Source organism: Ischnura elegans (assembly GCF_921293095.1).
Source record: "Ischnura elegans chromosome 13 unlocalized genomic scaffold, ioIscEleg1.1 SUPER_13_unloc_1, whole genome shotgun sequence".
In the NCBI taxonomy this organism is placed as follows: Eukaryota; Metazoa; Arthropoda; class Insecta; order Odonata; family Coenagrionidae; genus Ischnura; species Ischnura elegans.
The window spans coordinates 16495643-16513965 of record NW_025791657.1 but is presented as its reverse complement, the minus strand read 5'-3'; the positions used below and the strand labels follow the sequence as shown (position 1 = coordinate 16513965).

The following is an 18323-nucleotide window of genomic DNA, read 5'->3' as shown; positions in this document are numbered from 1 at the left end:
CAATCACAACTAAGTCTATTGTGCTCTCATCATGTTTGCTTATTCGCAATCCAATGTCAAATTTTTTTCACAAAGTGGGATACTGAATACCAAAATGTTTTGTCACAGGTTAGAGCAGTGTAAAAAACTGATGTTCCTATAGGAGGGTAGGAGAAGCAGTGTAAACCCAATAGCTATTTAATTAGTAATTCAACCATTACATGGTATATTCTGTTGCTGTGCCACTAAGTTGTAATAGTAGTTCAACCATTGCTGCAGCATCCACCACACAGCCTAAAAGACCCACCTTCAAAGCACTGGATCCAATCATTTCACCCATTTGTGTCACGCAATGCTACGCCTAAGTAATGCATATTTCCTCCACAAAGTTCAACCACCACCAGCACTCCACTTGAACCAAGAATATTCACCTTCATCACTATAATATCTTACTACTGCGCACGATGAATTCTGAATCAGTGATGGCATTGATAAGGCTTCAAAATGTTGCATTACAAATGAACTGCACTGCAGCAAAGACAGTGAGGTGTGGGACAGAGAAAGTGATTTTTCTCAGATCTAGGCGATAGCAACAAAAATTTAAAATAACTGTTACGATATAGATATTCATCTGTGATTCTTGGTTTTATTTCCTCGAGAGTGATGATATTTAATTTCATAATGTAAAAAATGCTATTTCCTTGAGCTTTCCCACGTGATACCAAGATGTTCAGGTTTTGCAATTGCCCACACCTTCATCTCATAAAGCAGACCAAACTACTGCTATCAGGCACCTAGAAGGTACAGAGAGCAATCTGTTTTTATTTAACTTGCCGAAAGACTTCTGTAATTGAATAACAATGGATTGAAATTGTAGACATTTCTTAACTTTTGTGGTTGGATATCAGGATGGCGATATTGATGTGTAAGCCAATTAATTCATGTGAAAGACATACAGGAACACTTAACTTTAGCAAATAATTTTGACTAATAGATTGTACATTCATGCCATGACAAAATGCAACATTTAGGGCTAAAAATTGGATTTTAAATTTATTTCCTTCCTCATGAGCCACCACAAAAAATGTGGGGTGCTTAGGACACACGAGGACCTGGCTTACTCAAGTGTATACTATCTATATCTTCATATTGTAATTCAGTTCTACACTGCATGTGTTAGCAGTGAGTTGAATAGTTGACTGTTTTTTTTTGTATTTCCTGTTTTCTTGCCTATGATCCGTTTCAAATTTTTTTACTTTTAAAATTCAAAAGGAGACATTAAGATCTATGCATAATGATAAGTTCAGGAGCCATAGGCGACCCCTTTTTAAAAAGTTAGAATTGCTTACTGTACCATGTATTTACATTTTATGTGCATGGGTTTTTACAAGGTAAAATTTATCTTTGTTTGTGAAAAGCATGTGCTACCATGAACATAATACTAGACAGGTAACTGATCTATATCTCCAACAAAATGGTGAAATCTCTTCTAGGAGGGTCCCAGAGTTGTGTATTAAATTCTGCAATGCCCTTTCAGTGCATCTAAAACCACTCCAACAATGTCTGAATTTAAATGCCAGCTAAGGTCATTCCTATAGTCTAAGTATTTTCACAGTGTGGAGAATAACTTCTGGTAGTTTTAATATGACCTGTCAATCACATCCTTGTTACGACTCCAGGATGGAATAAATTATTATTAATTCCAATTTTTATTACTAAGGAACAATAACTTTCATAGTTATTGTGATTCCAACCCTTTTAGTCGCCTCTTACGACAAGCAGGGATACTGCGGAGGTATTCTCGAATCCCCTCTCCGCAGGGAATGCTTTCCTAAACAGCTACCATAAAATTCTTGTTACCCTGAAGAGTAATTCTGATGTTTTTTCCCGAATAATGTACAAGCAGCCTACATCTGATTGTGAAACTCCGAAAAAAAAGAATAAAATCAAGTTGCTAATTCACCACCAAAATTTATATTACAACTGAAAGCAATGTTGCACATGAAATGCATATATTTTCTTCCAAAGTTAGGAGAAGAAGTGTGACTGCAATGTATAAGTAAAGGTATTCCAGTATATGTAGATTGAACAAAAATTAACGTTTTAAGGAAACTGATTCGATGGCCCACTGTGGTGCAAGTATAGAGAATATACACTTTCACAATCGAAGATGATGAAATGATGACATTAACAACCTAATTTAAATGTGATTTTACAAATCAATAAAATTCTTAACTGTATACCTGGAAATGTCTGTGGTAATACTTACAGACAGTTACTTTGGTTGAAGTAATCCAGTACAATTAAATAGTTGACATACATATAAGTATTGCATATAAGGTACAAGCAATTTAAGGCTAATAAGATTCTTTTGCATGAGCAGAAACAAAGGAGAGATTAATATTTATTTGTCACAATCAATCGAAATTTTGTCAGCAACATTTACAAATGGTTGTTTCACATTTTTTTAGTGATTTGGGTAAAATAGTTCAAATTCTGGCCGCTTTATTTCCTTCAACAGCTATTTCATTATTGCTTTCTTATTCCTATTCCTATTTGAGGTGAGATTTGTGAAGTAAGATACTTAAACAGTGAAATACATAGGTGGACACCATGGGTTTCACACCTCTTGATGCTTAGTTGTATGCAGGCAGATCAGGACTGCATTCTTGCCATTAAATCCAGCCTCTGCTGTGCCTGGATTAAGATGAATGCCTCATGCTTTAGTACTTCTGGGTTAACATCCATACATCACTTCAAAGCCTTGAGTTGAGCCTCTGGAAGGCATGGCTCTCTTCAGTGTTTCCATATGTTGTTTGGATAGACAGAGGGAAGAGATTTCCTGTGTTCCAAGTTCGCCTCTGCTCTGTCTTTTACATATCTTAAGAAATCCATCTGGAACAGTCAAGTAAAGAATACCTACATGACAATAATTGGACAAACAATCTGGATAAACTTAAAAACTGCCTCATAAAATTATATGTATTGGAAATAATGATTAAGATAATAATACCAATTAGGCATTTTAGGAAATTTAATATTCTTATAATGTGGGTATACCACAGTTCTAAGAAGTTAAGACCCTAGAGGTAATTCCACAGTTGGCGCTGATGAGACTACATCACCACTAACCACTTCTAGCCATTGCCTAGAGATGTTACAGCATTTTGCAGCCTCTTATTAATGGGAGCAGTAGGAAGGGAAGAGGATGAACAAGAGAATGTTCAGGCCCACTGAGGGTAGAGATTATACCAGAGGTTACATAGGTCAAATTCCAATGCAACAACACCACTTCAGTATATACCATATATGTACTAACACGAGTACATCTGCGAAGCATTTCAGCAAACGAGAACTAACTACATATGACCAAAGCCCTGGTACACCAACGCAGCTGCCAAAAAGCTATAAACCAAAGTAAATCTCTAAAGCACCGTGTAGTGCTGAAGGATATGCATCAAATTAACAGATAAAAACGCTGACTTGCAAAAAAAGACCCTCTTAGAATAAGAAACCATTGCTGAGAGAATCATTGCATCTACAAGATGGTTGGTGGAATTACGGTAGCTGCAGGATGGAGAATGAAAAGTGCTGACATTCACAGAAATTCAATTTTTATGTAGTACGGTACTACCATGCATACATTATTGATGAGTTAAAACAGAAATATAAAAAGAGACTATCCTCACTTCAGTGAGAAACAATACTATGAATCATCAACCAGTCATGAACAAACAAATGCATAAAATTCAACAAAAATGTAATACATTTGATAAAATTTTTTAGTAGCTTACACACACAACACGTAAACATTAACGTTGAAAATAAGGACGTGGATTTACCACTCGAGGCTTTTGAACATGAGTGCATTATATTTAAAAATCCAATTTGAATGAACCCATGCTTGCCGATCCCTTCAGTTTCACCAACTGGCAGGATCCCCAAGCATGGATGCTCTTATGTCACCATAACTCAAGACCCTTTCTAAAAAGGCCCCATTCCCCTAAAAAATACTTTTCCCATTAACATTCATGATAACATAGAAACCTGAAATCAAAGATTGAAGGAAAATCCTCCACATGACAACAGAACTCCACATTTCTGAGTAAAAAATTGCTGAAATGGGTAGGTAGGCTATATAAGTGTTCTCCAATGAACCTCCTTAGAGAGCCCATGCATTGATATATGATGCAACATGCTTCTTATTATAGCACTCACTATCAGCATATCATTCAACGATATATTTGCTGTGCTAAAATTAAAAAAATATTATTTCTCACTTTTAAAATTTTTAATTTTTTTATTACATGCATACATACTTAGCATGCATACATGCATGCATACATTACATACATAGTTCTGAACAAAACATTCCCCACCAGACATGCAGAACTGCCACGTATTTCAATTAATGCCAAAATCATATCAAATAACTCATACAGGGGATCAGGGTAAGTTGATATGATGTGAATAAATTGTGCAATAGCGTACCCCAAAGAAGCTCCTTTTTGGAGCTCATGCATTAATATATCATGCATGGTTTCTCTCATAAAGGCATATGAATTGCCACTTTAACTAAAAATAAATCTATTTTGTAACGATGATCAATTTTTTAAATATCTGTTCCTATACAAATAAACACACGATCATGTAATACTCATGTTTCGTGCACACACATGACTTAAAACACAAAAACTACCGAGCTTTTAAGTAAGCAGAAGAATTAACTCTTACATTTGATAGCAGAAATCCCATATATTTATGTATGGAATATCTGCTATCATCATATTAATTCAGCTTTTGCGAGTCCTCGCTCGCTAACCTACTCATGAACAATACTGATTAAAAGCTGTCGTAGGAGTATTGCAATAGAATTACAGCCACGGAAAATTTTAAGGCAAAACACGACAGGCACATAGCGTGAACCTTTCCAAGAGATTGAACAACAATGAGGGGAATCTAAGCACCATAGTACAATAACCACATCGTAGATTTCACAAATCCACTCCCACCCCTCCATCAGCCAATGCCTCTGTAGTTTTTTTCCTTTCCGAGACCCCAGAGACCATAAATCACTTGCCTCAAAGGAAAAGATCAAGTTACAGGGGGCAATGGAAACGTGTGTCATCCCTACACCAACTCACCAACTGACCTCTTTTGGTCTACCAGGTTCAATTCACCCAGTTTCTGGAGGCCAAATCCTATGTGAGTCACTTACTTAGCTCGAAGATAACTCCCTAGCTTTCAGCAATTTTATGATTGTATGACATGCATGTGGATCAAAAAAGAATGAGACCTAATGTGACACATATTTGACATCATTTAAGTTTTCTCTAATCTATTGACCCCAAGATTTATAGTTACAACAAGGCTACTAATATTCAACTTAGTCTAAACAGAACCATTTCAGAAGAAACAAGCGTAGCATGAGTGCATTCAAACAAGACAATACAGACTGGAAACTTCAGGTAACGCAAACTGCTTATATCACATCTTTTGCCCCTTGACTTTGAAGGCAACCATGTAACATGCAAGATCGGACTTGTTGCTCCTTTGCTCGTAGCCTCATTGCTTGAAAGACAGAGCGTGCTCCTTCCCCTCAACACCTCCTTCAGTGCTCTTCACTTAAAAGCATTTCTGATTTCTTCTATCCACCATTTAGTCCAACAATGTACACACTAGCTCAAATATTTTAAACTGCAGCTGTTTACACCAATATAATTTTCAGTTGTAATCATCCTCATAATAGCACCTGACGATGATTTTTGAAAAATCAGGGCCTTAAGCCCGTATGACACTTGCCAATTTATTGGCCAATATATCGGCGTGCAATATTGGTTAAAATATTGGGCTTTAGGCATCGTATGACACGTACCAATATTTACACCAATATTGGCCGTTATAGTGTTCTAATACCCCACTAGAGAACGCCACATAACTCAAAATGACGAAAGAGCATCTCAAGACGCAGATTGATTGCCAATGAGCTACAGAATGGGAGATGGCATAATAATTGTAAATTTAATAACTATTTCGAGGGGCTGCAAAGATATTTTCGAATTGCTCGAAATTTCATTCGGGTGAGTTCCTTGAATGATGAGAGATAGGAAATATTGTGATCTCATGGGTGGGCCAAGATAATGCAGTGGCTCGTTTTGGCTGGAATATGTTCATCGAATAAACAGAGATTGTGTCATCAATTGGGACTTTCACCCGAAACTTTAGCGCTCAAATCATGAAAAATAGTTTAATAATTGTAATTTAAACAAAACATAGATGCAATCGAGGAGAATCACGACGTTTTTATTCATTAAATATCCGAAATGTTATTTCCGAATTACCCACTTTAGACAGTTGATGTTTGTGAATTTATGTTCTCTCAAAGAACATTTTAATTATTTGAGCTATTCCATGGATTGCTATGCTTCTAAAGTTTTTATATATGATATTAAAATTCCGAGGTGAAATGTTTTGCAACGAGCTTCTAGATTTGGCCACTAGGAGTCGACAAGACTGAGTTCTGATTGGAGATTGGCCTCGAGAAAATAGAACCCGTTCTAAAATCTATATTGGCCAAGAAATTGTGCCCAATATTGTGAAACGGAGATTGGGCTAGAAATTGGTGTGTGTCAGTGTGTCCACAATCCAATATCCAATGCATTGGCCAATAAATTGGGAAGTGTCATACGAGCTTTAGCATAATGGACATTACTTGGCAAGGCAGATGTTGACTATTAACCAGGTATTGTCCTTCAAAACTATGTGTTTCCCCATGTTTCTCGTTGCGTTTGATATGTGATTACCATTTGCAGTAAAAATGCTGCAGGATGCCCACTGGTGGCAGTAAATTAAGTGTGCCCTCCAGAGAAAAAAACCCAGTGCAAACTTTTCCATGCATACCTCTGAGGTACGGACATGATGGTGCTATGCTAAGGAGTAAGAAAAGCAAACAGGAGCATTTTAAAAATATGTCACTAAGGGAGAAACTCCCATGCCTGCCGCTTGTTTTTGAACTAGGGTTTCAGGTGACCGATACACGTTGAAAACCAAGGCCACTCAGTTCCCCTTGGGCTTGCGACCGGTGAAGGGGAGGGGGAAGGTAGGAAGTTTGTGCAAGAGACGCACTCCCATTTTTGGATGAAATTTCTGGGAAAAAAGTTATGCCTCTTACATGTGCTAACACGTTATATTTTGCCCAAAGTGGTGAAAATAATTTTTGTGATGACTGCCTAATTCTGGGTTCACCAGCGTGTTTCTCATTTTTAATTGACCAAAATTTCAACGCCCATCCTGCATTTGTCTTCAGGTCAAAGGTAACAAGTCTTCCCATCTCACTAAATGACCACGCTGCAGGCAGGCATGACATAAAAACTGTAGTGGCGAGTCCATTCTCACCTAAACCAGTCAGACTAAAAGTTAACATAAAAGTGACTTTGCGCATATATGCTGTTGATGTCTGTAGTGTAGTTTGCATGGGAATGAAACTTATAAAATTAATTGAATAACAACTTTTGTCCAAATGGAGAATCAAACATTACAAAAATATACAGTAATTATCTTTCTTTTGTTGATTCAATAACACCTTTCCTTTATTTCATTTTGAATAGAGTTTTTTTTCTTTCTTTAATATTACTTTATTTTCTGGATTGATTCGCATCAATGAATGCATACTTTAGACAAATTAAATGCAAAAACTATGACTTTCGACCTGTGATTTAAAGGAGATTATAGGGTTGCCACTCTGGCTACATAATGAAATTCACAGTTTTTTCCAGGTTTTCATGTTTTTTTTCAGGTTTTCGCGGTCTCAATGTCGTCAAATTCAGTGTTAATAAGCCAACAATAAAACAATCACCGGCCATATATCAACTAAAAATTAACATATGCAACAGATGCCATGAATGTAAACGCAGCAATGAAAAGTGATATCTGTTATGACATCACCTATGGTTTGCAAAATTCCGGAAGGCCCACCCCAACTGTGCTCTTGCCCGGACACTGAATACCAAAGCCACTTTTAATATGCTAATACCCTTAGGACCTTCTTCCGTCTGGACACTGGAAGTCCTTTTTCAATTCCTTGGCAAGAGATTGTTTTTTGCGCACTTTGTTATTATCGCACAGTAACCAAATTTCCCTAACCCAATCTTTAAAATTCTACAGGGAATAGAACATGTAAGTTATTTTAACATAAGTATAAATTATTGTGAGTCGTAAATAATATTTCTATTAAAAATAGTGCCTAGTAATAATTTGATGGTGGACTCATGGCCTAGAGGGTCTACTACAGTGCCTGGGGTAATAGCCCGGCACCCCATTGAGTTGAGTCCCAAATCAGAGGGAAGCAAACACAAGAGAAGTGCACTCCTCTCTAAATTACACCTCAGTAGAGAGAGATTAAAAATATTCTAATGCTATGTGTAGAATGGAAAACATTTTTCTTTGGCAAAAAGAGTTAAGTAAGCCACCTTCAACATGGAGTTTGCCTTAATCAATAACTCACTGACCAGAGGATCTTGCTCAACTCCAGCATCAAGCAGCTGTTTTTCTGTGGCCTTTACCCTCCAATCATAACTATAGCTGGAAGGTGCAGCGTTACTCAGGACACTGGGGATTCTGAAAACACAGTAGTCCTCATAGATACTGTTTCACCTCAGCATGTCCAGACAGACAGAACAGACGCATCTCGGGAAGCCATCGGACTGCACAACCTACAAATCAAGAGGGAAATTTTTCATACTAATAATAGCTCCAATGAAATCATTTCTTCAAATTCTCCTCAGTCGAAATTGCGATCGTTGAACAACAATGCCGAGTCATGAAAATCAATCGATAGTCAAAGTATGGCTTGATTAGGGCTGGAGTACAAGAAAAAATTCCTTTAAGTTTAGGGCCCCACAGCGACAATATCTCTCGTTCTGTCTAACAATTACACCTCAACAATTACCATGATTCTAAATGCATTATAGAAATAAACAAGGACACAACTCACTTCAATTTGAAATAAGTCAGATATCACTCGAGAAGTTTTTTAAGGATGCCCAAGACAGTGGAGCAATAAACATATCCCTCTTGTTAGTTTTTGACCTCTGATGAATACGTAGGGGTCAAATGTCACAGAATCTTTCACAGGAATATCAGGAAAACTTCCATGACAGAGAAAAGACTTTAAAAGTTGTTCCAAGGTATGTTGCAGTCCACATATCATAAGGTTACCCTACATAAATTACGAAGTTACACATTGACCTTATTGTGTCTCAAAAACTGTTTGATGAATTTTTCAAGTATTTTCATGCAGGCACCCTTACCTCAGCAACAATGTTACCCATTTGGGAAACTCTTCAGCTGCATGTTTCTTTGGCATTAGTTCGTCGTTAGTCATAGTCGAAAGAACCACCATGAAGACCCCTACTCCCGCAATCAGGGTGGATATAATCGAGACTTACATATTAAACGGAAAGTCAGTTATCAAAACGATTCGTAAAATTTTCTTTGAGCATTGGCGTTTGCCTTATAAGAACAGAGGACAACAGGTTATACAACGAATTCAGGAAGGGAAATTGCTTCATCATGGAACATCTTAAGATGAGGAATTGTAAAGGACACCCAACAATGTTATCAAAGCACAGAAACACAGCTGTGGCTTCAGTCTTCAGCCATCAAGATCCATCCACCATCGTGCACTTTCATTGCACATTTCCAGATCTGTGTTACAACACCCTTTAAAATTCTAAACTAGAGGCCTTGTAAAATGAGAATGGTGCAGGAGCTTCGTGAAGGAATGGCTATCGAAACCATTTCAGCAACTGGATGATTGACAAGCTTAATGAAAACCCTTTGATCACATTTCAGGTTAGTCTCTTATTCATTCTGTTGTTTTATGTTATTTTTCTTTGCTCTTACTGTCTTTTGATAATATTATATCAACTAGTATGATATATCCAAATTAAAAATGAAATTCATTCACTGCTTTTATGTTTCAGCTCATTCTTTCGGACAAAGCAATATCTTTTTAAAATGGTGCTGTGTCTTCACCCATGCACGATATTGAGCGACAAGTAATCCCGAGGCATGGCGTGAGCGGTGGTTAAACAAAAATGGTGTAATGTTGTTCACGGCCATTACAGCTAGCCATCTTTTTAGGCCATACTTTTTCGAAAGGAATGTGAGGACACACCTATCAGGCTATGCTGGAGGAAAGCCTTTCCCGGGATATGGAGCATGAAAACTTTGGAAATGCTGAGGAAGTGTGGTTGCAGCAGGATGGAGCTCCTGCACACAGGTCTAAGGCAGTCACGTCCTCAATGGGCTGTAAGAGAAGTTTGGAAATCGGCTGGTGTCCATGGGGACAGAAGTTGAGTGAAAGAAACCCCAACCTCACTCCATGCGATTTCTTTCTATGGGGATTTTTAAAGCAGCTAGGGTATAAAAAACATTTAATAATGTTGTAGAACAGAAAAAGAGATAATAAGATGTGCAGAGTTTATTACCCCAATTATGCTCGAGGACGTTTTTACTGGATCATTTGTCAAGTGAATTACATTGTGCCTGGCACGGGAGGGAGGGCACATTGAATAATTGATAATTGGTACTTTATATTTATTTATATTATTATTTATAAATATGACTGACTTTCTCATTAATATAAACCAAATTTTTACTTTCAATTTAATGCACAGTTAAGTTTGAAATTGGCTCAACTCAACCCAACATCCCTTTCTTAATCACTAATTTAGTAACATTGAAATGGGAACGGCACCACCCTTTAGAACACATTTTAAACCTTTAATTTAGCATGGTGTTCACCGCTCCACTGTCTTGGGGCATCCTTGAAAACCTTCCGGCTAGCGGGTTAATTCCCTGGATATTTTTGTGCAAACCTCAGCGAATGTTGGCCACCTTATGACCTCAGGAGGGTAACGACTTAACAAAATGGGCACTATTCACTCACTAGGTCACCCTTTGGGTGGGGACATTAGTTTCATTGATATATCAAAGCATGGCTTCATGATCTTTGACTCCCATTATGACCTATGGAGGTCAAAAAATCAACAATACTGATAAATGAACTACAAAACTGTCGTAAGAACCCTTAAAAACCCATGGTTTGACACGCTGGTAGTCATGATGGCCCGACGTTTACCTCTAAGACCCTTGGACCCCCATTGTGACCTCCTAAAGCCATAAAATCAACAATAGTGATAAATGAACTGCAAAAATGACTAAAGCACCCTAATGTCCTTGACTGTGACCTTACTGGGTCAACAGTTGAGTTTTCGTGAACGAAAGTGTTATTTTCGGTTTCCTCGTATCCGAAAACCTAAGAATTGACATTCTGATCAATGAAATTCTGACTTTTTTCTATCTCGATTTTTTTAACATTGAAACCCCATAAGGCAAATTCATAATTTTGGTTTTGGCCCACATTGTAAGGTCAAAATTCTAAAATTTTGCTTGCATTCCGCAAAACATAGGACCTTTCCCCACAAGTATGCCAATTTTCACAAATATTTGCTGGAGTGGGAGTTACTAAAATTAGAGGTCAAAAATGACGCACCACCGTTGGGACAGTCTGTACAATAACATAAATCTAGGAAGCAAGATGTATAGATCAGAATTCCTGCAAAAAATTTTGAGGGAGTTGGTAGTCACTTATAAGGATCAGATCAGAAATAAAATGATCTCAAATGAGCTGAAAAGAAAGACAGCATATTTGCTGCTTTATCAACACGTGAAAGTGCTATGGAGAAAAGAAAAGAAATAAGTGGTAGATGTATCATTTGTCTGCAGAATAAAGACATTAAAACAAAATTGTTCTGTTGCTCGTGCAATAATTGGATGTGCGTGAACAATATGATTTATATTTCCAAGGACTGCAAGAAAAATTCTAAGAGCTACTGACGAGGAAAATAAGGTGTAAAAATATCAATATGTGTTTATCTTCATTAGGAACCTAGACTACGAAACTTTGATAAGTTGCTGAAATATGAGTAAGCACCAGGCAAAAATGGACTACTGTGCTAATGCCACGATAACATTATTCACTGTGCATATTGAAGATTCTAAGGAAGTAATTTTTGTAGGAGACAGATGAGGATTAGGCTATAAATTTTGGGGGGAACATCACCCCCAAGTATAGTCTCAGGATAATCCAAGTATTATCAGGTAAGTATTAGAAGTGTGAACAAAATTTCTCAGATGGAACACCGAGTCACAATGGTCATTGTTTCAGACATGTCAACACTATAATCGAGCATCGCTTTTCTGGGCAATTGTGAGTCACCTCTACCATGAGGATGACACTCTCCCTTCACATTAAAACTGCAAGTAAAAATTGATTTAAATCATAATAAGTACTTTCAGATGATTAAATGATAGACTGAAACTTAAATTTTTCCCTTCTATTAGATTCCTTCACTATAAAATCTAATTCCATTTGTTCATATTTATTGTACTGCATTTGGGCAATGATAATAACAATAATTAAATTGTTTATTCTTCTATGGGATGACCCATTGTAGATTCAATGATGCTTTACTTAAAAATACATTAATCCTAGGAATTTTTTCAAATAAATTATTGTCTAACCCATTTTTTCAATGTTCTATGTGGTGTCAGGAGCACCCCACTCAAGTAACCTCAATTCGGAATCTCCCGCGAGTAACCGCGAGTTGGCTGAGCGTGACATCAGAGGCCAGTAAACAATAGGTTTATGCTGTGCCAGTAGACTATTTGTCCCAGTTTTAGTAAAACCTATGCATCTCTCAATACAATTTATTTTCTAATATCTTAATTCCAACATCAGTCATGTGAAATATTTATCCTGAATAATTGACAGGTTTAAAGAATGTATGCAAACTGGAAGATGCAGCACCATCTTGACAAATAGCACTTATTACTTCCTCATCCTCCTCATCCACGGAGATTTACACAGTATAAGCTTATTGCTCTCACTTAATGTTCTGGTGTCACCTTAGCCTCAAAAGTGCAAACGTTCAAATTTATTAACACTTGAACCTAACAAACTGCTGAAACAAGGTATGTCTCTCTTCCAGACCTTAGGATTGCTAAGTAAATCAGCGTAAAATATGATCCGTTGTATTTCTCCAAAATGTTAACATTACATACTCCAATATTGCACCATTAAAAGTAATGTACCATCTAACATAATCAACAAGTACCATCACCATTAAAGTACACATTAAAAGCAATGAGTAAATGACAGTAGTTAAATGAGACACAAACCAAGCTTTAGATTAATAGCAAATGAGATTATTGATTTAGTTTATGTTACATTTCAATTTCGCAGCTTTTCAACTCCGCACCAAGAAAATTTCATTACTGGAGAAGAAATAAGTGGCCATGAATTAATCTACCATCAAAATGTTCCCAGGATGCGTATTTACTAAGTCGGAGTCAACCATTGCACAATACAAGCACCGTAAAAACTTTAAACTATTAACCACTGTTTTTGACACACCCTTCAAGTTATGTATCATTATCGTCGTAGATCTTTGTTATCATTGTTAATGTTTTGTTATTGTCATGGAGTGAGTCTGCTTACTTGCTGATGTCACAGGGCGTTTTTGTAGCATGAAATAATTTGGTAATTGTTGGGAACTTAGAAGATCTCTAGCAACAAGAATATTGAGAATCATGAATTATTTATATTGCATATACATTTTATAAGCAAAAATATTATTTTGCATACATTAATAACTTTAGCTAACTCATCTAAACTTGAAAAAAAATTAGCTTTTTAATTTTAGGAGAGCACCCAATTCCTTTGTAAAGACTAGGAGAAATTCCCAATGGTAATACTTATGTTTTTCACTGCAATAACTCATTCAACCTGTAAACCAGTTCACTCCACAAACAAATCTCAAAGCACTCAGTGATTTACAAATTTCTAATACATTACGTTCATTTCTATGACGTACACCAACGCAAAAAACTTGAGAATAATTAAGAAAACAGACATAAAAAGTTCACATTAACATATGACCTCAAAAATAAATCGAATTTCAACAGAAAAGACAGCAAATATTTTGCACGAACTCCATGCTCATTGACGGCCTAGCTCATAACTGACCAGGCTAGCAAGGATTAGTTTAGATACCAGACTTCATTTGCGTATTGCACCACTAGAGGTTTACGCATGCAACAGGCTTACCTTAAAAAAATGAGGTATATCTAAAGATGAGTGAAATATTATTGAGGTTCATTGCATTATTTTAAACATGGATATTTTAAAACTTTTTTAATTCGACATTAATGAGATTTTTTACTGTTTTTCATACTAAAAGACCATATATGAAATGTGGCCAAGTGCAAGCCATGAAGTACCTCTTGGACTTAGTGATTGCTACATAAACTATCACAAATTGTTCCTTCAGCAAAGTCGTTCACCACTTATACTAAAAACTGCCCACGAAGACAGCCATTAAAATAAAATTGCAAAATATACTAGAAAAGAAGACTATCCCGTTCAAGTAGTTCATTGCAATCTGTACACCAACAATTATTTTTTTCATGTACTCCTAATTAAATAAAATTGATCTATAAAAAAAAACCACATCCCATCAGTAAATAAACTTTAAAAATGGGCGCAAATATGATTCTAGAAATAACCTTAACTTTGAGTGTAAACCAAATAAAAAAGCTAACAATTTTCCATGTACTCAAAATTAATTAAACAAAATGGATCAATAAAATTAAACACATCCCATTATCTTATCCATGAGTCTAATAACAAAAAAAACTTATATGTACAAATAATAAGCGTTTCCATAAAAGAAGACAAAAAAATATATCACGAGAATCAAAATCATCACCTCATATTATTAACACCTGTTTACACCATACATTAACATACACAAGTTATTGAGTGAATGCATGAACGACTTTAGCAGACTAGGATGGAATGTGTACATATGCGTTGACCATATCAGAACAGGATCTATTGTCTATTCATGCATTCACACAAGTTGTGTGGTTACATGGTGCATTTTTGTTTACATTCATGGGTTCACATATTTAGATAATAACTGGTACAGGTAAATGCATGGAGTAAACAGACCTTTGAGCAAGAACGGTAAGGAAACGACCTCTACTGATTTAAAAAGCACTACAGAGTTTAATATCCTCTGCGAGAATTATGAGGACTCCTGCAAGGAAAAAACATCTAAATACAAAAAAAATAGTATTTCACAGGAAAAATATCTCTTAGAAATAACACACCTATGGGAATGAGCCCATTTTCCCTAGCAATAAATGTATACCACACTTTCATTTTTGACAGCACCAATATTATGTACACGAAATACTATTAAACAAAAAATTATGTGAACAAACATTTTTTTATGCGAGCGCATATATTTTTTTACTAACATCTGACAGATGTAATTTAAACAAATAATAAAGTTATCAAATCAATCAATTACGAAACAAATATAAAAAATGCATACGTGTATAATATTGTAACATGGTAATGAATAGTGCACTAAATAGCCACAAATCAACTATCTAAACTTGTTTTAAAATACTTATATGGATTTGTTGAAATGCCTCATTGGATATTTTTTGCAGCTGAATTATTCTGTTGTAAAACAAAGAGGAGGTAAAAAGCAAAAGAAATACATGGAAAACATATTCCACAAAATTCATCACGTTCATTGATATGTGTTATGAGTTGGTCATTGGTAAATTCAAATTATTCACTTTTATGACTGAATGAATCGTAAACACTTAGTTATACCAAAATAAAAAACGACTTCGGTCGTCACCATTGAGGTACCAACAGCGAGTTAATTAATGCCTCGTCAGGATTCGGAAACACTAAGCGGGAAATTGGACTTTTTACACGCTCCGTGGATCATTGGCGAGGTCCTTTCATAACAGTCAGTATTGTTAAATAACAAATTTAATGATACATTAAGTTTTGATCTCTAAAAGAAGTGCTTTTCAGTTAATTTTTCATGTAATACATTGATGCAGTCACTAAGCATTAAGGCCTGTTTACACGATGCATTAACACGAGTCATTGTACGTTTTCGTGAATGATTTTTGCGGACCAGAACGGTACATGTACGAATGCATGAACCAAATTAGAACAAGTTCTATTTTCTGTGCATGCATTCGCACAAGTTGGGTGGTCACACAGTGCATTATGGCGTTCACTCTCGCGTTCATACATTTAGACATTAACCCGTAAGTGTTAATGTACCGTGCAAACAAATACATCGCCCGCCTTGGCAAGTGATTCATCAAATACATGATTAATTACATTTTCAGGTTATTGCTATAATCTGTTGAAACCACAAGTACAAATATTTGACAAAAATTTCATTCCAGTCCATATGAACTTTAAACTATTAAGGCCGGGCTACACGTTAAGTTAACGCGAACAAGTTAATATCTGGTTACGTGAATGATTTCACATTATTTGAAAGTTACAAGAGGCTTCCAATGAAATAAAATAAGATGCACTCACCCTCAGGTAATTTCTACACGAAAACTTAGTCAGTTCTGCGTCCGATTCATGACAAATATTTCTGAAATCGTTGACTTCGATGAGCTTTTTCAAGCACAGTGTACAAATAGTGGCATGCAGGCCATCTCCAACAGCAACCTACGAAAGGAATGAAAACATATCCGCGAGAGATTTCAGACTTGTTGTAGAAAACATGCCCATAAAACGGAATAAAACAATAACAAAGGAGATCAGTAAAATGTAAACCCTCACTTACTTGTAAGTCAACAAAATCGCCTAAGGCACCCTTTACAGTTATCTGGCTTCCAGCAATTGAAAAGAATATGTTGTAATAATAATCATTTTTCTTCATGCAAAGTCTGCACGGAGTACCCTCGAAATTCCTTTCTGAAGACTCAGAGAAATTCCCCGTGGTAATACTCATATTTTCACAGCAATAACTCATTCTATCTCTAAACCAGTTCACTCCTCAAACAAACGATGCACACAGCACTCAGTTATTTACAAATTTCTAGTACGTTACGTTCATTTCTATGACTTACACCAACGCAAAAACTTCAAAATAATAAAGGAAAATTGCATAAAAAGCTCAAATTTATATTGTACCTCAAAAATAAATCGCATTTCGACAGAAAAGACAGCAAATATTTTACACGGACTCAATGCTCATTGACGCCCTAACTCCTAACTGACCAAGGTAACAAGGATTAGTTTACATACCGGACTTCATTTGCGTGTTGCACCGCTAGAGGACTGCGCATGCAAAAGGCCTAAAATCGAAAAATCAAATATTTCCAACAATATGTGATGCATCATTCTGGTTAATCGCATTATTTGAATAACACATATTTTAAATTTTTTTTATTCTGCATTAGAGAATTTTGAACTCTTTCTTATAAATTTCCATTTCTTTAAAGACTGTAGATGTAATGTGACCTTGTGGACGACGAAGTTGGGCTTTAAATTTCTTTTCTTGCCAGATGATTGAATAAATTTTAACCAAACATTTTTGCACTGACATTAATCGAACATTTGATGAATTTAAAATGAAATGGTCCTTCATTTTTTTTATAGAAATAAATTACTCTTCACACACCGATGTTTGGCCTGCTCTATAGGTGTGCTGTTGGCGGATAAAATGGCAACTAGAAAACTTGGGTTCTATACTGAGGTTGATTGTATAGTCATATAATAACAAGTGAACGTTATGGATTTATCTTATCGTGGATGTTTGTCCGAAGAATTTACAGTCGTGTCATAAATTGTTGAAAATTTTCTCAATCCATGCTATTGAGTCGTGATATATCTTTTCATCGATTCATCATGTGTTGGATTTTGTGTTCCTCTCTTTGAGAATTCTAATGTATTTCATTTAACTCATCATCTTAGTGAATGTAGTTTCCTTGTTACATTTTGTGATCTATGTCAATGCTGAGTAGATGATATCTTTAACGATAAACCTGATTCAAAGAGTGAATGAGATTTTGAATCGAAAACATGAGTCGCACCATCGGGAATTTCACGGAATCTTCAAATAGGAATCCGGAAATAGACCTTTGTAGACTTTGTAGGGAGAAGCATGATTGTTATTACAGCATATTCACTTCGAATGTAGCATGCAAAATAACTGTGAAGGATGCCCTACATGATTTAGTTGGTTTACAAGTAAGTGGCACCTTAAATTTTATCGATTTTCTTTACAATGGTGCTTACTACATTTTATGTTTTAATTCCTAACTCTATTGCTGTGTAACTTGTTTATTAACATCTCAGGTTGCTGTGGGAGATGGCCTGCCCACTACCATGTGTCCACTGTGTTTGAAGAAACTTACGGAATTCAGTGTTTTCAAAA

The 18323-nt window shown here is 36.0% G+C and overlaps 1 protein-coding gene across 1 annotated transcript; it reads right to left on the bottom strand.

Annotated features, from left to right (window-relative positions):
* Positions 1–1936: 1936 nt before the first annotated feature.
* Positions 1937–17135, bottom strand: LOC124172437. Its single transcript, XM_046551875.1, has 3 exons — positions 16728–17135; positions 16472–16609; positions 1937–2874 (listed from the first exon to the last, which is right to left on the bottom strand). The coding sequence occupies exons 1-3, from the start codon at positions 16914–16916 to the stop codon at positions 2776–2778; spliced, it is 426 nt and encodes a 141-aa protein (XP_046407831.1). The 5' UTR covers positions 16917–17135; the 3' UTR covers positions 1937–2775.
* Between the last annotated feature and the right edge of the window lie 1188 nt (positions 17136–18323).